Consider the following 22,121-nt stretch of genomic DNA (forward strand, 5'->3'; position numbering starts at 1 on the left):
GTGAAAAGGACGTAATGTAAATTTGAAAATGGCGCCCAAAAGGATTGGCAGTGATGCCAACCTTGTCGGCGCGCATGGCCGCCAATTTCGGTAAGTATATAGGGACCGCTTGTCCCTAGAGTACGCCATCCGTGGCCATCTCTATGAAAAGGGGAAAACTGTAAGGAAAGGGTTTTTTTGCAATCTTTTTGTATTTCTAGTCACTGATATATGCAAGAAAAAATGTATGAATTGTTGGCTTTATTACAAGTAAAACTATGTGCTGCAGATAAGTATGAAGATGTGTTTAATGAATTCAAAACTTTACACGCAAATGAGGAACGTGTAAGATTTATTCTTAAACTTATGCTAGAATATGGTATGATTCCTCAAGTATGTCCAGATAGCAAAAATGTAAATAAATCTACAGAGTTAAGAGAACAAGGAAATAAAAAATATATGTCAAAATCATTAACAAGCTCTCTGTGTATTGATGCACTAAAACTGTATACAAAAAGTATAGCGTATGCACCTTGTACATCTGAACAACTTGCATTGGCGTATGCTAATAGATCTGCTGTTCTAAAAAAAATACACAAATACAAAGAATGTATTGAAGACATAGATAGAGCATTAGCCTTACCATATCCAAATAATTTAAGAAGTAAATTATATTTAAGAAAAATTGAGTGTTTAAGTATATTAAAACATCCCAAAACAGAAGATGCTATTAAGGAAGCGCAAAATTGGCTGGACAGCATGTCCTTGGATGATGTCAGTCATAAAAAAACAAATAATATGTTCATTTCTGCCAAAAAAATATCAGTATCAAATACATCAAAAGAACAAAGTATTGTAAAACAATCTCCTTTGCCTGAATTAAAGCAATGCAACATGGAAGTTCCTTGTGCCTCTGATGCGTTAACTATAAAATATGATGAAAAATATGGCAGACACATCGTAGCTACTCGTGACATAAATATTGGTGAAATAATTGCTATAGAAAAACCTTATTCGCTAATATTAAATCCTAACAATTTACAGACGCATTGTTCAAATTGCTTAGAAGTATGCTGGGCTAATATACCTTGTAACTATTGTATATATGCTATGTATTGTTCAGAAGAATGTAAAGCTTCGGACTGGAAAAAATATCATGACATAGAATGTAAGGTATTTCCTTACCTTTTTAAAGTGAATTTTACACAAATTTATCTCTTTAGCCTAAGACTTGCTGTTCAAGCAGTAAGAGAGAGTAATAACATACAGAACTTAAAAGAAGAACTAAAAGAAGTTGAAAATTGTGATAGTAAGTATCTGGGATAATTTTGTAAAAAGTTATAGGTCATAATTATGTATTATTTTAGATCCTCGTACAAAGGGTTTTTCGAAGAATGGAACATTTGAAAGTGATGCGTACAGAAGTGTATTAAGTTTGGTTACTAACGTTGAAAAACAGTTGTTACAAGATCTCTTTACAAGATCCGCAGAAGCTAGTTTTATATTGTATTACCTAGCAACATGTACTGATATATTTGGAAGTTCAATGAAAGATTTATCTGAATTAATAGAAAACACTGATGCTATCTTTGTTGGGGGGCTTATACTAAGGCATCTGCAGTTGATCCCTCCTAATGCTCATTCTGTAATATATACATGTAATAAATTTGAGGCAAAGATTATATTTATTATTTAACAATTAAATTAATATTTATAGTTTACGGAAGAATATAAAATGGCTTCGGAAGACCGTGGTGTAGCACTTATGCCATTTCTTAGTCTGATTAATCACAGTTGTAACCCAAACATTCTAAGAGTTTCAAGGCCTGGGCATATAATTGTTTATGCAATGTATCCTATCAAAAAAGATGAACAGGTACTAAAACGTATTTTGTGAACGATTATTTACGATGAATTTCATTTTTATTGATAAAACAATTAACTTTTACAAGATATTTGATAACTATGGTCAATTATATGCAATGGTACCAAAATCCATGAGGCAGATGGAACTTCTAAAGCACTATCGCTTCACTTGCGACTGTGTAGCTTGTGTGGAGAACTGGCCATTATTTCATGAATTAAAATCTAGGGTGAGTTAATTAATTATTAAGTACGTACCGAAAGACTTTCTTATATTTGCTATTAATTTCCATAATATTTCTCCATTTAGCAGAAACTCAATTTAGGAACAGAATATCTTCTCACGTTGCAAAAGTATCCTAAATATGCTCAAATGGCGAAAGAAGGAAATGTATTTGACAATGATATGATAGATGATTTGTTACAGATGTTTCAACGAGTATATAACGCGTTGCAAATGCCTCACTGGGCAGTGGCCGAGATATCAGAAATTTTTAAACGCGTCTATTGCTTAAATGGAAACAGATTTGATATTCCTGAACTATAATATGCATCAAATGCGCTCACGTAATGAAATGTTAATTTCTTTCTTTATGTTTTTTTTTAATTTTTGTTCCTAATTCATTAACAGTTAAAATTTTTGTTTCATAACTACCTTTGACTCACCCTTAAATTTAAAGTATGTATAAAAAACTCTTTGTATAAAATCTGTAGATTTAAATACTGAAGATTGATTATTCAACATATATCCTATTGTTCCTATCTTACAAATAGACAGCTGATTATTGATAACAAAGTATCACATTGCGCTCGCAGGATTTGGATCGCAGAATTTGAATTTTGACAAACTAATAATTACACGTTTCTCTTTTACAATTAATTTGTAAGTTTTAAAACTTTTATCACTAAAATTCTATTATTTGTAAATGTTCTCGTTCAAATTACCTCGTGATTAATAATGTTACAGACACAAATTCAAGACACTGATTGAAATAGCCAGTGGTAAAGCGGAACGTCATGGCTGATTGGGCACCGTTGTCAACCGTTTTACTAGAGCGAATTAAAATCCCGTCAGTTTTATACCGGCTGCCGAGAGGTGCGCATCAACCAATCAAAGATAAATATGCTTCCAATTTATATCACTGCATCCCTCATGTCCCTGCATTTCTTGTATCCATACGTGTTTTTATATCCCCGCATTTCTTACGTCTGCTTTCTTTATATCCCTACATTTCTTACATCTCTGCATCCATTATATCCCCGCATACTATACATCCTTGCTTTCCTTATATTCTCACAGTCCTTACACTCCTGCTCCCTTCATATCCCTACATCCCTTACAACCCTGCATCCCTTGCATCCCTGCATCCCTTACATCCTTCCATCTCTTGTATCACTGCAAACCTTATAATAAATATATTTGTGGCCACTGGTTCGAGTAAAGATGAGTAAAGGTAAGTAAAGGTATGTAAAGGTAAGTAAAGGTAAGTAAAGCTTTGTGAGACCGCAATATTGTTGCAAACGCGCATCCTGGTCTCACGTTTTTGAATTTTTGGCCCTCTGGCGGGAAAAATGTGAACTAAATTTTCGATGTCGAATCAGCACCACCTGGTGGCAAGAAAAGGAACTAAACCTTGCAAGATTTTTGGCCCTCTGGCGGGAAAAATGTGAACTAAATTTTCGATGTCGAATCAGCGCCATCTGGTGGCGAGAAAAGGAACTAAACCTCGCGAGATGTTTGGCCCTCTGGCGGGAAAAATGTGAACTAAATTTTCGATGTCGAATCAGCGCCATCTAGTGGCGAGAAAAGGAACTAAACCTCGCGAGATTTTTGGCCCTCTGGCGGGAAAAATGTGAACTAAATTTTCGATGTCGAATCAGCGCCATCTAGTGGCGAGAAAAGGAACTAAACCTCGCGAGATTTTTGGCCCTCTGGCGGGAAAAATGTGAACTAAATTTTCGATGTCGAATCAGCGCCATCTGGTGGCGAAAAAAGGAACCAAACCACGCAAGATTTTTGGCCCTCTAGCGGGAAAAATGTGAACTAAATTTTCGATGTCGAATCAGCGCCATCTGGTGGCGAGAAAAGGAACTAAACCACGCAAGATTTTTGGCCCTCTAGCGGGAAAAATGTGAACTAAATTTTCGATGTCGGATCAGCGCTCTCTGGCGGCGAGAAAAGGAACTAAATTTAGTACGATTGTCTTCTGTGTGGTACCGGAATATGAGGGATGCCGAGATGTAAATGATGTAGGGGGTAGGGGGATGTAACTGATGTAGGATATGAAGCGGTACAGGGATGTGGGGAATGCACAGATGTAGGAGTTGCAGGGATAGAAGGAAAAAAAATAAATAACTGCGAACAATAACTTACGATGTTTCATTTTTATTGGTAAAACAATTAATTTTTACAAGATATTTGATAACTACGGTCACTTATATGCAATGGTACCAAAATTCACGAGGCGCTTGGGACTTCTAACACGCTATTGCTTCACTTGCGATTGTGTAGCTTGTACGGAGGACTGGCCATTATTTTATGAATTAAAATCAAAGGTGAGTTAATTAATAATTAAGTATCGAAAGACTTTCTTATATTTGCTATTTATTTCCACAATATTTTTCCTTTTAACAGGAATCCAGTTTAGGAATAGAATCTCTTAACGCGTTGCAAAATTATCCTAAATATCGTCGTATGGCGGAAAAAGGAAATGTATTTAACAAAGATATGATAGATGACTTGTTACAAATGTTTCAACGAATATATAACGCGGTGCAAAAGCCTCACTGCGCAGTAACTGAGATATTAGTAATTATTAAACGGGTCTATTGTTTAAGTGGAAACAGATTTGATAAGTGTCCACGTGAAGACATGTTAATTCCTTTCTTTGTTTTGTTTTTTTATTTTTGTTTCTAATTCATTAACAGTTAAAATTTTTCTTTCATAACTAAATTTGAGGTAGTGACAAAGGTAAAGTATGTATAAAAAACTCTTTGTATAAAATCTATAGATTTAAATACTGAAGACTGATTATTCATCGTATATCCTACTATATCTATCTTACAAATAGACAGCTGATTATTGATAACAAAATCGTCAAACTGACGGGTCGATACATGTTGATAGAACCATTCTTATTATCATTATTTTTATCATTATTTTTATCATTATTTTTATCATTATTTTCATTACTATTTACATGACTGATCCTCCATTCAATGCCAGGATGGACTGGGCTATGTTTCTTCAAGTATTCTACAAGTGCATCTGCCGTAGTAACACCTTTAACAAAATATATTGTTACGTTTATTAATTATCTCGAGGAGTTTATTATGAAAACATATTTTGAAAAATTTATATAAACATACCAAGGGTTTGAGCCTTGAGATCTTTCAGCATATAATATCCGTCACCACCGTCTTTCATAAAATCAAGTAGAAGTACAGTATAAGTTTCATTCTTTTGAAGTTTACTATATGCTGGTATATTACAGAATGCACACTGTACTTGTACTGAAACTACTCTCGAATTCTTTGGTTTGGACAAATCATAAACTACCTGTAAATATGAGAAATAAATAAATTTTCAGTTGGTTTTCTCTCTTAATATGAAATACCTGAAGTCCAGAAACTTGTGTAAATGCACCAAATAGATTTGCAGTTGTATCCATCTTCAAGTTTTGAACGCTCCATTCTAATACGGACAGAATGAGTTCTCCAGTCATTGAAACTTTCATAATAGTATTATGAAAAGGTAATACGCTAAGGACATCTCCCATAGTAATTTTGTCATCATTTGCCCTGGTGATAGAAGTTCTGATGCTACCGCCATTATGAAGAGCTATTGCCGCATCAGTCCAACCATTTTTGTCTGCATATTCTCCAACATTATAGTCAATCATAGCATCCGTGATTAGATTACCCAGATTGCATTCCTCGCGTCTGCATATTTTGCTATCTCCTTCAAGAAGAACCCGAGTTCTTCCAACCACCGTTAGACTGATATTATCAATGGCTCCTCTCATTTGTTTCAATTCGTCCAAAACATCCTTTGCCTACATAAAATTGATCAATAGAAATTGTTAATAAAAGAAGATTATTAATATTATAGAAACTTGCAGAAGATTACAAATTAATTTATTAGACTCATGCATTTGGTTTCTACAAATTTTCGTTTTTTGGCAATAGGATCATAGAATATTTAGAGGAGGTTTTAGGACGGAGGATAGGTAAGGAAAATAATTTATTAATTCCATATAGTTATGTGCTCGTATTATATCAGCACCTTTTAGTAATAGAAGCGCATGCATGCAAGAAAGTACTATGAAAGAGTTCGCGCGTGCAACTTTCGTTCATTCATGTGCCTCTGTCACTAAGAAAACCTCCAGTAACAGGAAAGTAGGAAATGATAGAGGTAAACGATAGAAAGCGAAAGTAGCTAGTCGATTATATGCGCGTATCACATTGCGCAGACAGGTAACAGGATCGTAGAATTTGAATTTAGACAGAAAATGTTAATTACACGTAAATTTTAAAACTCATATGTGATATTACATATATGCTATACGAGTATGTGCTGCGGCATTTACGTTTACATCTTCCCTGACGCGTTTTTTACCTATATACATATATTTTAATGGGCGCCACGATAATCTTGCCCAGGGCGCCAATATTGCTAAAACCGACACGTTGACAGGACTTGATTTAAAGAAAAAGCGGGAAAAGCAAAACGTGAAAACTCACCTCCTCGATACTGCTGTCGACGAGTACAGGATTTCCTTTGATATTGGTCACTTCTCCCTTAGTGTCAAAGGTCACAGTAAAATCTCCCATATACTTGGTATACGCGTACGCTTGGACCGCGTATACCTTCCTCCCGCTTTTCTGCTCTACTACCGTTGGATAGGGTCCCTCGGGAACCTCCAAATCGGGCTGTTTCCCGCTATAGAGGAAGGTGTTTGTATGTCCACCGATCACCAGATCGATGTCCTCCACTTCTCTGGCGATTCGTTTGTCCACCTCGAAGCCAGAGTGTCCCAAAGCGATTAATATATTGACGCCTTGTTCTTTCAACGCTTTCGCCTCTCTACGGACGCTCGCCACTTCGTCCAAGAAGATCACCTCTTCCGATCTGGAGATTAACGTCGTCTCTTGCGTCAAATAACCGATCACACCGATCTTTATATTGTTCACGACGAGTACCGTACTGTTCAATAAATTTGTAGCAGCTAAATTCGGCTGTTTGCTTAGGTCCAGATTCGAGGTTAGTATAGGGAACGTGGAGTTTTGAATGAAGGGTATCAGACCATCAACACCGTCGTCGAATTCGTGGTTGCCCAAACTCTGCACAAATCAAATGAATTTTACATACTGATGGTAAGGTAGGTTTTGACGAATATTAAAGTAAGATATTTCTATGGATTTTGATGATTTACCATGCAAATATGAAATGGTAGGATCAAAAGAAACTGTTTCATAGTTACAGTACTGAAATTATGGATACCGAATACAACGTTATCCTGTGAGCTCATCAAATTAAATGAATTGTTGAAGAAGCCTTGCGGCGACATCCATGTCAACGAGTATTATAATAGATTCGCATTATAATAGATGACTAGCAGATTCGAAAGGACATTGTGAAAAATTTATTTTTACAGAAGCATCCTCGTTTACCTTGATAGGTAAAAGTACCAGATGTAAAAAAGATAAATGTAAATAGAATATGGGAATTTTGTTAAATAAATAAATGTCTTATTAACATAAATAAATTTTGTTAAATAAATGTCTTATATACCGTTGCGTTTGGAGCCAACAGGTTCAGGAACTTGGTTACCACTTTCCATTTGTACACATTGTACCAAATAGATCCTTGATAAGTATCCCCAGCATTCAGAAAGATAGTAGGGACTGGAGATTTTCGTGCTTCGCGTATCAGGGTTGCTATTCTGGCGAATCCTCCGTAACATTTTCCTGCTTTTGAATCGTTTGGTGAACAGACACCCGATACCTGCGATGTCTCCTCGAATCTGTAACAGATGGTATTATATAATTAGTGAGAATTTAGGGATGGTAATTACTATGAGGTAATACAAAGGATTACCAGGAAATTTAGGTTAGATAACAGTAGACAATTCAGTATTTAACGTTCAGAGGGTGCTCATTTTAATTTCCTTCTAATTATTCAAACAATTAAGTATAATTTCTCTTTCATGATAAATAAAATTTATTTTAAAGCGATATCCATGACGATTATTCAACGTTACAAAGTTATACACAATAATCACGAGTTTTTCTTCAAACTCCTACATATTTATCGACCCGCCCTGAATTAAATTTACTTCCGAGGCTCGTTAATCATCGGTCGGGATAAGAAACGAGAATAAAAATGGGCCGGAAAGCCATGAAACGTTGATCGAATTGCAAAATACGTTAAATTCATAAAAAAATAAAAATAAAAAGAAAACGAGAAATACAGAAGATAAACGATAGGAAAAGGTTGAACGTAATTTATAGAGGGCAGGAAATTCGTTTCAATTTGGAAAAGATACTTCTTCCACGCGATGTGATAAGCGATCGGGAATATAAATTAACATTGAATCGCTGATTGAGCGGCGTTAATTATCCTTAGCCTGTTCTTAATTAACGTTTCACTCTGCGACCATTAGCTGCACTCCAACCTATTCGATATTTAAATTAAACAACAGAAACTTGGAAAAAAAAAGAAGAATAGGAACTGATACTTTTACACGATAGCAGAGTAGAGTAATTAATCTTGTCACGTTATTCTCTTTTTAATTATCCTTACGTAAACATCGTTAAGCATCGTGGTCGATTAAAACATCGTGGGACATTTGTTAGCGACAAGAATTCATCAACTTTTGTTTTTGCACGAAGTAACAAGGAGTATAATTAATAAAGATTATTCAGAATGTTTTGATAAATGAGAGATTAGCAGAATAAATGTTTCTCGAAGAGTCATTCATTCTCCACTGAATTCCTTTAAATTAATGAAAATTGGAATTAGAAAATTTAAAGAGTTTACCTTGAATGCATGTCGTTCGTATGAAGGATCCTCAGGGTGAGTCCCTCCTTCGCGGAAACAGGATTTCCAAGGACATAATTGGAGAACACCGGAATGGCGCAAATTATCATCCAAATCTTCAGCATTTTCTCTTCGTTACTCGAATTCTTCTTCGGTTTCCTTTATTTTTATTATCTGGCGTTTCAAACAATAACGAAAGGAAAATTGTTCAATACAGAAAAGACAAACCTATTATTCTTTCACTTCAAAGACAGCAGCTCTTAACAATTATTATTCTCGTTTAGCTGGCAGTTTAGAAGACTTGCAAATCTTTAGATTCTTTTATCTTGAAGAAAAAGAAAAAACACTGCAATCGATACTTTTATTTCTTTACCGCAACAAAAGCTAATTGTATTCTTTTCTTTTAAGTCGTTACTCATCATTACGAAAGAAACTATTAACTTCTTCGAGACTTGTAGAAACGTCATCAGAAAGATTACGGTATGACATGACACGAATACAAAAAAAAAGAACAGTAGCTACTGAATGTTACAAAATAAATTCACTGGTAAAAAAATTTATGATGTCAAGCTCCAAGTGGAACGGCAGTTAATAATCGAAATAATAATTTCTTGTGAAACGCGTTATTAACGTTATTTATAACTGATTAATTATCTAAACATCTACAAATTAATCAAAATGATACGATAAGGAAAAATTTTCTTAAATTTATCAGTAACAGAAACATCCTTCGATGAAATTTTCAAAATAATTCCGCACTGTTTTATTTTATTCTTTTTTTCAGATTTATCATTCCCTCGCAATTATTTTTCGCAATTTTTCTTCTGTCAGCAACAAGTGGTTGCGACCGAGGAATTTCTCAATGAATTTTTCAGTTGATTTTCTTTTTTATTTATTGCAAGCTGGCGAAAATTTCGCTAGCTCGAAACCCTGTGTAATCGAAATTAATAATGATCGATGAAATTTCACCAGTGGACGAATATTAGCAAAAAGGCATCGAGTATTTTTCAAAGAGTTATTGTCTGTTAAAAATTAGCGACCTTGCTGGTGGAATCGCGTAAAAAAGGAAAAGTTTCGCGTTACGTAAAGATGATTCAATGATTGAAGGTGGAAAAATGTTAGTCCTTTCATCGAGTGGAAATCCAAGTTTCATTTGTTGTTTCGAGAATGGTATGCAAAGGAGGAATCGTACCTGATGTAAGGTAAATTATTCGAATCGGTTGTTTAAATTACCTGTATTTACGTCACGTATGTGCTTACATTCCCGAAGCGGTTTGCACATTTGTTCTTATCGCCGAATATAACTCGTGTCTCTTGTATGTCAATTTATTGGTATTTCGTTTTAATTTAGGGTTTCGAGCGAAAGATTCTCTGTAAATAAATGATAAATAATATATTTCTTTATCTGAGATTTCTGTATTCCCGAACCTTTCTTCTGTATGCAAATATTTTAATAGGGCTTTTAATTACAGTTCGTGCATCTGACTGTGTAAATATTAGTGAAATTTCAATTAATTATCAAGAAGATTTGGACAAATTTGAAATTAACAAATTTCAACTAGCCTGAGGTGTATTTTCATTCCTGTGCACAGAGGGAAGAGTAAATTCTAAAATTATCATTTGACAATGGTATTCGAAATTGTTTATCCTCCTCATTCGTAACGATCCTCGTAAATGACAATCGTGGCGATAAACGCGTTGATGGAGCAATGAAATCTTCGGAGAAGATGTACCTGTTTTTAAATACAGACGAACACGTGCTGTTTGAATGCTTGAAATGAGGTTAAATTGGATAGCTATGTTTCCATGACACTCAGCTGAATAAATTTCTTTTAAATCCAAATGATTTATAAATGAATCACGAAAGACTGAAGAATTCTTTTTCAATTTTAGCAGAGATGCACCTGATTAGTATCGATGAAATTCGATTAATTAAACAGTATATAGAATTTTAATGAGAGATATTCATCATTAATTTACACAGCTTTGGCTGAAGTATTTTCACCGAAAGAATTTGGGAATCGTTGATATAATTGAGACATGTTAATTTCGTGTCACTGCTGTTCTCATAAGAGCCATTCAAGATTCTTATCAGTGTCCTATTTGCTTTTAAATTATACAATCATCTTAAATATTGTATTTATCAAGATATTTTTATCGTATGTTTCGTGGGTCAACGATATCTTCTGTGAATTAATTACACAATAGTACCGAGTTATAATTAATTAATGATCACTTCTGGCAAATTAAATTCTAAATTTAAATCTGTTAATTTTTAATAAACGACTCATGATCGAAAAACAAGCAGAGTGTAATCAATACCTAAAAAATTAACAAAAAATTAATTTAATCATTTTTATAAGAAACTATGTATCTCTATCTGGTCGTTGAAACGAGTTATAATTAATTAACGATCTCTTCCGGCAAATTAAATTCTAAATTTAAATCTGTTAATTTTTAATAAACGACTCATGATCGAAAAACAAGCAGAGTGTAATCAATACCTCCAAAATTAACAAAAAATTAATTTAATCATTTTTATAAGAAACTATGTATCTCTGTCTGGTCGTTGAAACAAGTTATAATTAATTAATAATCTCTTCCGGCAAATTAAATTCTAAATTTAAATCTGTACATTTTTAATAAATAACTCATGGTCGAATAACAAATAGAGTGTAATCAATACCTCCATAATTAACAAAAAATTAATTAAATCATTTTTATAAGAAACTATGTATCTGAATATAAAATGCTGTAAATCTATCTACACGAGTTCCACGTGAAAGAGGCTGGTAAACAATTGTTTACACAAGTGATATGAAAGTTTTGGCCGGCAATGAACGTAGAGCGAAGCATCGCCAAGCTACCTGAGCGCGATCTAAAAATATGTTCGATGCCCGCGAAGAAAAAGAGAGGTGTCTGGATTGCAATCACTCACTGGGTATGCAGATACGTCGACGGACACAATGGTTACGGTGGGTCGATCGCACAATCGACCACCGACACCGGCGGGGATCGTCGGCTGCGCGAGGAGAAACGGCACGCGTTTATCAGACGCTAAAGCGAACCGATTTTGTCGAACGACAAACGACGACTGAACGCGATCGTCGAACGAAAAGCTCGAGTAACCTTCGTCTGTCCCCGATCTACTGGGGAACGCCGATTCGTGGATATCAACGGGATCGGTCGCTGAACGAGCCATCCGAGCTTTTTTATTCCAATGGACATATCGATTTCATCGCGATCTAACAGTTAGACGATTTTCTTCCCCTTTCCATAATTAACGAATTCATTATTCGTGCCGGATTAACCCATTAACTGCCACGATCTTCATTTGGGGATTTTGGAATTTTACTTATTATATTATATAACTTATCCGGGTAAAAATTAAAAAAAAAAATTTGGCAGTTAATGGGTTAAGGAAAGGTTTAACACTAAAACTACTGAAAATAATACTATATATTAATAATATAAATTAATAACTATAAATTAATAATAATATATATATCAATTCTTTATCTCGACAATAGCCAGCAAAAATAGCTCGATAAAATTTATAATTTAAAATAAGAAACTGGAAAGCAGTCCCCCAATTTCCAGGAGGTCCTTTTTCTTTAAGATCAAGTGTTAAGATAAATTTAACCCTTTCAATACAGCGAAAAAATCAGTTCGAGTGCGCCTGGTAATGACCGGGAACAGTTATTTCTCCTCCAGGTGATTATTACGATGAAATAACTTTTCTGCCTGAAAGGCTGAAGGTCTTAGAGACGCGTAAACGACCCCATAACGACGCACCATCAATAACAGTGATGTTACAAGCTTCATTGATGGGACAGCATATGTCCCGTCCGGTGTGAAAGGGTTAAATTTTGAAATTAAAGAGAAGAGAAATATTAATCAGTTTCTAATAACTAAACGTTAGCTATGGGGAAATGTTTCAACAACCCGAGATACATAGTTTTTTATAAAAATAATTAAATTAATTTTTTGTTAATTTTGGAACCAGTTTATTAAAAACTAACAGATTTAAATTTAGAATTTAATTTCCCGGAAGAGATCATAGCTTTAGTTATGGCGAATATTAGAAATGTTTTTTTCACTTAATGAACCTTCGATCGATAAAATTGATCGATTGGTGTACACTTGAGACACGTTGGATTTATAAAAATGACGGGTGAATTGGATCGTCTGTTAATAGGAAATAGTATCAGACGTAATTGAATAAGTAATAAAGTTTCTTTGACACTTACCGAGTTTCGAATTAGGGATCGATCATTACAGAAGAGCCGTCAAAACGAAATTGCGAGGACGAAGTGCATATCCATAAATACGATCATAGTAATCTCGAAGGCTGGCCGCGATAGCGTGTTAAATTAAAACAGAAGGTGCTAGTTGAGATAAAACGATATCAGTTTCATTTTCCTCCAGTCAGTTTACCTGCGTAATGACGGTAATCGTTTTACGCAAAAGTCACGAAAAATGTAATTCTACAAACATTTACCATCCGTCAGTTTACGTCGATGTTCCGAAAACAAATTACATTCTTTCTTTTTTGTCTTTTTATATCATTACGAATACCGCGTTCGGTAACTGGAACAATGCTTTTCAATGTCGGCTTCTCGTTTTATCTCGACATTTTGAACGTGCTTGCTAGGAAACAATGATTGCTTTATCGTTTGATATCTCGGCTTCGAATCGTTGATTAAATTCCTCGCAGGGTGACGTTAGAAAAAAAAAATCAGATTCTCAGCTTGAAATTCGTCAACTGATTTCCTCCAATTAATTCACGATTTTTGAAAAATTGCAATAAAATCTTCGGGATAAATCAATGGAACGTATTTTTTTTTTTAATCTTCGAACGATAAATCACGTGTCAGCCACGCGTCGGCGTCATAATTCGAATATAGAATAATTTTCTTGTCAAAATGCCAGGACGTCGACGCTCGGCGTCTATCAGTTGCTCAAAACATGCGATCAATTGCATATGCATTCTCTTCGTTTGTTCAACAAACCCGTCGACTTTGAGTATCGAAGTACTTCTAAAAAAACAGGAAATAAAAATTCGAAGTAGAAGTTACTTTTTCATGCGAAATAATTGATTTTTGATTTTTTTAGCTACGTTGCATCACAACAAAAAATCTGAAAAAATTCAAGAGTAATAGTTATACTAATATGTTATTACCACAGTAATATAAAAGTAGTGTTCTTAAATTTTCAATAACAAAACGCGTTTCTTCAGATTGTTTGTTCGGTTTTTCATTTTTCACAACTAGGATTTGCAATGAAAAAATCTGAAAAAATTTCCTAATATGCGTTATCGTGTTTGTAGTGTATCAGAATTTTTTCAGAATTTTCGGATGTTATTAAATAGGAGAAATGGGGCACGATCTGGCGTCTCTTTTGCCCCCCCTCACTGTCCCCCTGGTTAAGATAGGGGGTTGAAAATTGGTATACAGAATTTTCTTTTTATATGCTATCGAATGATGCATTCTGAATTTAATTTGGTTCAAGGACCATTTTGTCTACCTTACCCCTTTTAGAATGAAATTTAAATGAATTTCCACGGTTAATAATGAGTCTCACTAGCGACAGCTGACTATCACGCTACTTACGATAGTAATTTAAATACTGATAGCCGTGAAATCTCCTGTGGATTATTGCATTCTCTTATCTTCCATAAAAGAAGATCGTAAAAGACTTTGTACGATGAAGTCAACGTGATTGCAACATCGATACAAAATTAATTTTTCAATATTTTCAATTATCTTCTATGTATTCTATATTTTTATAATGAGCGAGATTTCTCTGCTAAAAGAAAAGAAATCGAAGCAAATAACGAAGGATTTTATTCAAGTGTTACAAAGTTGATTAAATCAGTAATTGCTTGCAATAACGAGTGGAATATTTTCCTCTGTTGATTTTCTATCAATACGATTTATCGAGATAGAGAACAGGTTCGTCATGCTAATCGTGGCTCATTTCCGTTTCGATACGAGGTCTTTTTTTTTCTAAATATATTGTGGAACGCTTTTAAAATCGTACGAAGGTGGATAAGTTACGTACATTCTGTAACTTGTATTCCTAGTTTCGTAGGAAATAAAATATACAACATTTGAAACTAGTTCGAGGATAATTATGCACATTGCCGATACCAAATCTTGAATACTAATTGGCGAATAAATTATTTAAAGCAGCTGCGTGATCGAAATGATTGCGTTTAAATTTCCTCATGATTTTCTTATCATATTATGGACTGAAATTCTAGTGTTTGACTTAAGTAGTATATGATACCGATATCACATACTTTTGTCGTTTTCGTTATTAAAGTGTGTTTGTGATACTAAAAATAATTCGATAGCAATTAAGGTAATTAAAGTTTTTATCTGAGATAGAAATTTAGAATTTTGGAACTCTAGAACTCTAGAAGTGTGGAACTCGGGAACTCGGGAACTCTAGAAAGGAGCGCTGGAACTCGGGAACTCCTGAATTCTGGTATTTTAGAATTTTGGGACTTTGGAACTTTGGAATTCTGGAACTCCAGAAAGTTGGAACTTTAGAATTTTTGAACTGTGGAATTCTGGAATTCTAGAACTTTGGAATTTTGAAACTCTATTTTTTTTGAATTTTGGAACTATGGAATTCTGGAACTCTAGAACTTTGGAATTTTAGAATTTTGAAACTCTGCTATTTTGGAATTTTGGAATTCTGGAATTCTGGAACTCTAGAACTTTGGAATTTTAGAATTTTGAAACCCTGCTATTTCGGAATTTTGGAAATATGGAATTCTGGAATTCTAAAACTTTGGAATTTTAGAATTTTAAAACTCTATTATATTAGAACCTTGGAACTTTAGAATTCTAAAATTCTAGAACTCTAAAATTGTAGAATTCTAAACCTCTATAAAATTAAATAAAATGATATTTATTTAGTACCCTAATTTTCTCCTATCACCTATTGGAACAGTAATTCAAATATTAGTGAAATAAAAAGAATCACGTACCTATTTGATACGACAATCGAAGTCAGCTTACGTAAAGGATATCATGAAGAATTCCATTGAAAAGGAAGTTTCGATCGATGTGACCTAGCCCGTTCAAAGGACACGCACAAACTGAGGTCAGATAAAAAGGATTTCGCTAGTAAGAACCTAACCGATGGATTTTTACCCTCTCTTCGAAATCATTCAATTCTCCTCCCTCTTCAACGCCCATTTACCAACCACCATGTAAGTCACCTGATACATTGACCAAAACTACTTCGATTCACTTTTAACGATGTTGACCGAAGCTGTTGAAAGTTTCATCAGCTATTATTTCTTATTTTTCACAAACGAACCTCTCACAAGCCAAAGTGCATAATTAAATTTCTATATTACACCAATTTTTCTACTTTCTCTTTTCTGAAATAAATCAAACTTTAATAAAAAATTTGTTAATTAAATACTTGTTAAAAGAAAAGTTTACTCTTAGACCTTACCGTTCGTCTAAACAAAATAACAATATAACTGTCTACTGATGATTTTTATCGCTGTTGTATAACGATCAAAGTATGACTGATAAGCTGGATCTTTGAAGTAGACAGTTCTCGACGAACGTTCACTGCAGACAGGTGTGTTTTGTGTTTTATTCGTTTCTAATTTTAATTTCCATAACCTAGCTGCTTTTTCATTAAAATTAAAATTTTCATTGACTTCGCCAATGGTACCTTTATACTCCCTTCCGGAAACATTTTACTGTGCCGCCGTTTCACGATAATAATCGTGAGAGAGGCATAGGATTTAGAGCGAGTAAACATTGTTTCTTTTATTGAGAGCGGTGGATCTTCAGAAAAGAAGTAAAACAAATGAAACTGTTTCGACACACATTTTCTTTTATGCTTCTTTTCGATCACCCTATTGGCAAATACGATTTCTTGCAATCCATTCAATATTTCTCTTGCGTTCGCAAAGAAATTGCATGCAAATTCATTGATTTCTCTGCTCAAAGATTGGGCGAGCTTTGTGTCCTTTTTATTCATAATCTTTTATTTTTATCTTTCGATAGGGTCTCAAAGAAATTAAGTTTGCATTGCAGAGAAGAAAAATTACGAGTACTCGATCGACGATGCAATCGTTTTTATTATTGCCATTTCTGTTTCAAATATCACTGGGACAAACGGATTTATTTCAGCTCTCAGTGATACACTTGAACGATTTCCACGCAAGGTAAGTCACAGAGTCATCTAATTAATTTTTATTCAAACAGAGTGTATCAATATTTGAATGAAAATTAAAAAGGTAGTACGATTTAAGTAAAGTTAAGTACGATAAATATGAAACGTAAATATTGAAAGTGTAAACATTGCGGGATTAACTGACCCATTGATCGAATGCCAATCGTTAATCATTCATCGATAATGAATTTGCATCGCGATTACATAAGCGGTAGAAACAATTGATTGCATAATCGATAGATAAAGAGCGGAGGAGTATGAAAGCGATTGGTGTTTGTACAGTTCGTGATTTGTAAAGTGAAATCACAGGGTCATGGGCATGACGATTCGGGTTAATCGTTCGAGTTTATCCGCGTTCCTTTTTCTATCAGCCTCATTGCTCAATCGTCAGACTATAAATATTTCCATTCCATTCGTGAATTGCCTTTAACTAAAACAAGAAAGAGATTTTCGAACTCCTATAAAATGATTGACCCTTCCTTTTTTTTTTAATTTTGCAATGAGGTTTGGAGGCAGGAAGGGTGTGCCCCAAATGCTCGCTTACCAATAAAAATTATCTTGACGTTACTGATATGAATGTAATTATTGAAAGATTTGAGTGAAGATTTTAACAAAATAATCAGAGTAGGAAAATTTGTGAAATAAGTTGAAAGAGCACTGGGGGCGCTAGTGCATATACAGGGCAAAAGCCAAAGAATTAAAATTAAAATCGGGGGCTCTCTCCATGGTCCGTCGCGCCGCCTTGGGGGTCTCTCCCTGGTCCGCCGTCCGAAAAACGCATTATATTACATTTCTTATCTTTTTATATGTTACCCTAATCGCTGTAAATTACATAATTATTTTTATTTCACCGTTTTTGAGGATCTTCTAAAAATCTTTTTAGGTTCGAGGAAACGGGACCACGATCGGGAATATGTCACAAAGATAACGAAACGTCATGTATCGGAGGAATCGCGCGGGTAATGACGGTGGTGAAAGAATTAATGAAAGATAGACCAAACGCAATCTTCCTGAATGCCGGTGACAATTTTCAAGGGTCATTTTGGTACAACGTGCATCGTTGGAACGCGACCGCAACCTTCATGAACCTGTTACCGCACGACGCCATGGTAAATTTGATTAAACGAAATATAAAAAGTCGAAATCAAGATAGCAGCGAGTTCCTTCTCGATCGTACACCGTATGATCCGTTTAATTGGGTCACAGTGTTAACGATCGATTATTTGAACGAAGCTTTAACGAGAATTCCGCGTGAAAGCGATAAAAACCCGAACGGATCGTCTCGAATTTCGAAGGGAAAAAAAGCAGGAAGAACGGTGCAATCATCTGTTAATTGAATCGATTACGGTGATTCCAATAAAGAGCGTAAGAAAATAATGATCCTATCCGGATCGGAGTGAATTAATTGGTAGGAGGAGATGGATTAAACTTAAAACAACTGAAAGAACGATTAATTTCGTAATTGGTACCAGGGGAATGATAACAGGATGATAATCAATTTTCAATGAAAATTTTCGATTAATTTCAGATATCTTTTCAATCATTAATTTTCTAAATTTTTTTTAATTAATTGAATTGCTCAAGAACGTGCAAAAGATAATATATAAATTCACACTCTGGGACCTACACAGATAACGATATAACAATAAATCAGTTAATTAAATCACAGATAATCTTATCGAACTTTCAGAATTGTGGAACGATTATTCAAATAAGTTTATCTTATCTGACGTTTAATAAATTACACTTAATAAAGAACGACAATCCTTGCAGACATTAGGAAATCATGAATTCGATAATGGAGTGGCGGGTGTCGTACCTTTCATGAAAATGGTCAAGGCCCCGATCGTGGTGACGAACATAGACGCGACCGAGGAGCCAACAATGCAGGTTGTTATTAGAATTTCAATAAAATTTATATGTATTCTAGGACATGATTGAATTTTCTATCAAGTATTACGACAGATATCGTTGTTTCTCAGGGTCTCTACAAGAACAGTACCATCATTGAGAGAGGAGGTAGAAAAATCGGAATCATCGGCGTTATTGTACAAAACACACCCGTTCGTATTCGCGATAAAATTTTCTGTATAAAACTTTCGTTCAAACCTCCGTCGGTGATAATTGAATTAAAAATCTTTCAAGTAATCGACGAATTCAATTTTTTCTCTAACGAATACGACAAACAGGGTCGTTAAATAATTTCTTACCGCGGCTGTTAATCAATTTAATACGATTGAAACGATCTCTAAGAAAACTACCGAGCAGATGAGATTACATAGCCGGAGGTTTGACCGGAAGAGTGACTCGAGTGATTTCCCGACGCTGTTTAATTGTAACTTACGAATCGTCAGAATATCTCCGTTACCGAGAAATTAAAGTTTCTGGACGAGGTAGAAACGGTGAACGAAGAGGCACGAAAATTAAAGTCCCAAGGAATTGAAATTATTATCGTCCTAAGTCACTGTGGCTTAAACGTGGACAGGAAGATGGCAGCTTCCTGTCCTTTGGTCGACGTCATCGTCGGAGGACACTCGCATACATTTTTATACACAGGTAGATAAGAATAAATGAATGAATATTAATTGAGAATTAACAATTACGAATTATTATGTATAGGAGAAACACCTCCTTTCACCGACGTCCCTGAAGACGTGTACCCTGTGGTGGTGGATCAAGAATTCACCAAAAGAAAAGTGGTGATTGTCCAAGCAGCAGCGTTCACCAAGTTTGTATCTGGAATAAATATTCTTTGTGGAATTAAATAAATTATTACATTGGTGTCGTTATTAGGTACGTGGGAAACTTGACGGTGTGGTTCGATAAAGGAGGGGAGGTTGTCCAGTGGGCTGGAAATCCAATTTTTCTTAGTCACTCGATCGAGCAAGGTAATTGAATATGATATTTTCAATGAAGGTGATTAAAAATGGAATTTTTATTCAGATCCTGAGACAGTCAAAGCTCTGGAACCCTGGAAAGAAGGCGTAGACGCTCAAGCATCAATCATAATTGCTCCCTCCAAGGTTTTCCTTGATAATAGGTGTCGCACAAAGGAGTGCAATTTTGGAAATCTGATCGTTGATGCTATGGTGGATTCTGTACGTGAAAAGTATCTCTCTATTGTTGTAAAATATAGAATTTCTATATAATCACATTACCTTAAACGTTTGCAGTACGTAGACCAAGCAGAGAACCAGACCTTCTGGACATACGCTGCTGTCGCAGTTACAAACCCTGGGGGAATTCGTGCCTCCATTGATTCTGTAGGTAGAAACATCACTTTAGGTGATTTGATAACATCCTCACCCTTTGAAAACACATGGGATGTTCTTGAATTAAATGGTAGCTGCATCAAACAGGTATCTGTAACAAATTATATGATTAGTTTTTATAAACTGTCCAATATAAAGCTATGTTTATATATTAAATTAGTTAAAAATGTATTTTAATTAGAGTTACATTCAATTTGAATAATTTACATTGCCCCTGTTAGGGATTGCCTTTATTACCGAGGTGTATGGATTGTTGCCATACTTCAGGCACTTTTCCTTAAAATCTTCATAAAAGTTTCTTCATTGCAAATACTAGAAATGAATGGAATTTTAGTATGCTCAGAACTGAAAATAACTTATAATGAAACTATCTGAGACTGTCCAATATAAACCTATGTTTATATATTAAATTAATTAAAAACGTATTTTAGTATTACATTCAATTTGAATAATTTATACTGCCCCTGTTAGAGACTGCCTTTGTCATCGAAGTGTATCGAGCGTTGCCATACTTCAGGCGCTTTAAAATCTCAATAAAAATTTCCTCGTTACAGACCCTAGAAATGAATAAAATTTTAGTATGGTCAGGACTGAAAATAATTTATGATACGAATGGTTTACCCAGAAACGCACTGGATGTTAAGATAAGGTAAAGAATGTTTGTCCATTTGATTTTATGAATCGTTTCAGTCTTATACAAGTAATACTTTATTCAGGTGCCGAGCTTGTGAAGTGCCGAGGTTCGAGAACTTAGTGGAAGACGAATGGTACAGGATAGTGGTTCCAAACTACTTGGTCGCTGGCGGAGATGGATTCGACACGTTCGAAAAGTGCGGCCGAAATCACAAAGTCGGATATCTTGATTCCGATCTGCTCGCAGCGTACATGAAGAAAATCAGTCCAATAATAGTTGGAACCGACGGTCGACTGATTGTTCTGAAGACTATCCCATCAAGGAAAGAACAGAATTTCTTATAGAGTCAAAGTTACAAGACTTCATTGAAAAATGATAACAACCGAATTGCTTCGGTACATTTACTTTGAAACGGAGCTTGTTTCAAGCGGAGGGAAGAGTAAGAGGGAATATTGTAATTAATTAAATTATTTTCTCCAAATAATTTGTCTCTAATTATTCAAACATTGTCAAATCCAAGATTTTTAAACTTTATTCAATTTTCTTTCCTCAACCTTCCCTTAAAACCTCCAAGTTTCAAATTCAAGAAGAAAAGCCTGATGGATTAATTTCGCGAGCTTGTTCCCCGAAGTAAAAAAGTTCCTCGAGAAAGAAGCGGCGACGAAAATCTCGCGTGATATCGTCGTGAAAGCAGGAAACGTTTGGCCGCTTATCTCGCGGTATCTTGACATCGCGGCAGGTGAAGCATTTAAATAATATATCGAACAGGTGAAATAGCAGCTGTTCGTCTGCATCGTTGCCCTCCGCCAGAACGCGTGAATCGCTTTGTAGTGCCGCGAGAATGTTCCTTTTTACGCACGAAATTCGCTTTAAGCACTTTTCTCTCATAGTGACACAGTTTCAACATTCTTCTATCTTCCTTTTCGTCAAAATCTAACAAGCGTGACTCAAATATTAATTTTAGGCTATTTAAAAGATTTTCAGTATAACTCTTTCAGCAGGGAGATAAATATGGTAATAAAATTTTGTTTGGAAGAATCTTGGAAATAATTAGGGAGATAAGAAATATTAGTAGACAGATTATCAGGATTAATCGAAGCAATAACATCTGCAAGTGACA

At 34.8% G+C, this 22,121-nt stretch overlaps 3 protein-coding genes across 16 annotated transcripts; 2 read left to right on the plus strand and 1 right to left on the minus strand.

The window, feature by feature from the left end:
- Positions 1–108: 108 nt before the first annotated feature.
- LOC117604523 (protein-lysine N-methyltransferase SMYD4) lies at positions 109–4,334 on the plus strand. 12 transcript variants are annotated; one of them, XR_013062432.1, is made up of 8 exons: positions 109–1,288; positions 1,347–1,624; positions 1,697–1,855; positions 1,932–2,072; positions 2,153–2,196; positions 2,270–2,409; positions 2,557–2,725; positions 2,810–4,334. XR_013062432.1 is itself a non-coding variant. In XM_034324672.2 (6 exons), the coding sequence occupies exons 1-5, from the start codon at positions 211–213 to the stop codon at positions 2,387–2,389; spliced, it is 1,893 nt and encodes a 630-aa protein (XP_034180563.2). In that variant the 5' UTR covers positions 109–210; the 3' UTR covers positions 2,390–2,419; positions 2,557–2,571. The 12 variants fall into 12 exon arrangements, 6 of the variants coding, with proteins under 6 accessions (XP_034180563.2, XP_076545394.1, XP_076545395.1 ...); XR_013062431.1 differs by having other exon boundaries at positions 2,270–2,419; positions 2,621–2,725; positions 2,810–3,835; XR_013062433.1 differs by having other exon boundaries at positions 2,621–2,725; positions 2,810–3,835.
- A 514-nt stretch (positions 4,335–4,848) lies between these two features.
- On the minus strand, positions 4,849–13,389 carry LOC117604524 (protein 5NUC). 3 transcript variants are annotated; one of them, XM_034324686.2, is made up of 8 exons: positions 11,823–11,989; positions 10,118–10,255; positions 8,885–9,058; positions 7,637–7,868; positions 6,586–7,185; positions 5,460–5,897; positions 5,212–5,401; positions 4,849–5,125 (listed from the first exon to the last, which is right to left on the minus strand). In XM_034324686.2, the coding sequence occupies exons 3-8, from the start codon at positions 9,007–9,009 to the stop codon at positions 4,899–4,901; spliced, it is 1,812 nt and encodes a 603-aa protein (XP_034180577.2). In that variant the 5' UTR covers positions 9,010–9,058; positions 10,118–10,255; positions 11,823–11,989; the 3' UTR covers positions 4,849–4,898. The 3 variants fall into 3 exon arrangements, with proteins under 3 accessions (XP_034180577.2, XP_034180576.2, XP_034180578.2); XM_034324685.2 differs by lacking the exons at positions 10,118–10,255; positions 11,823–11,989 and adding an exon at positions 13,135–13,389; XM_034324687.2 differs by lacking the exon at positions 10,118–10,255.
- A 3,036-nt stretch (positions 13,390–16,425) lies between these two features.
- Positions 16,426–21,472, plus strand: LOC117604335 (apyrase). The gene is made up of 12 exons (XM_034324285.2): positions 16,426–16,492; positions 16,927–17,087; positions 17,979–18,204; positions 18,869–18,985; positions 19,078–19,158; positions 19,450–19,651; positions 19,715–19,823; positions 19,889–19,983; positions 20,039–20,193; positions 20,269–20,454; positions 20,922–21,016; positions 21,084–21,472. Exons 2-12 carry the CDS (start codon positions 16,987–16,989, stop codon positions 21,343–21,345), a joined length of 1,629 nt encoding a protein of 542 aa, XP_034180176.2. The 5' UTR covers positions 16,426–16,492; positions 16,927–16,986; the 3' UTR covers positions 21,346–21,472.
- Positions 21,473–22,121: the final 649 nt, after the last annotated feature.

This window comes from Osmia lignaria, chromosome 7, assembly GCF_051020975.1.
Source record: "Osmia lignaria lignaria isolate PbOS001 chromosome 7, iyOsmLign1, whole genome shotgun sequence".
NCBI classification, from domain to species: domain Eukaryota; kingdom Metazoa; phylum Arthropoda; class Insecta; order Hymenoptera; family Megachilidae; genus Osmia; species Osmia lignaria.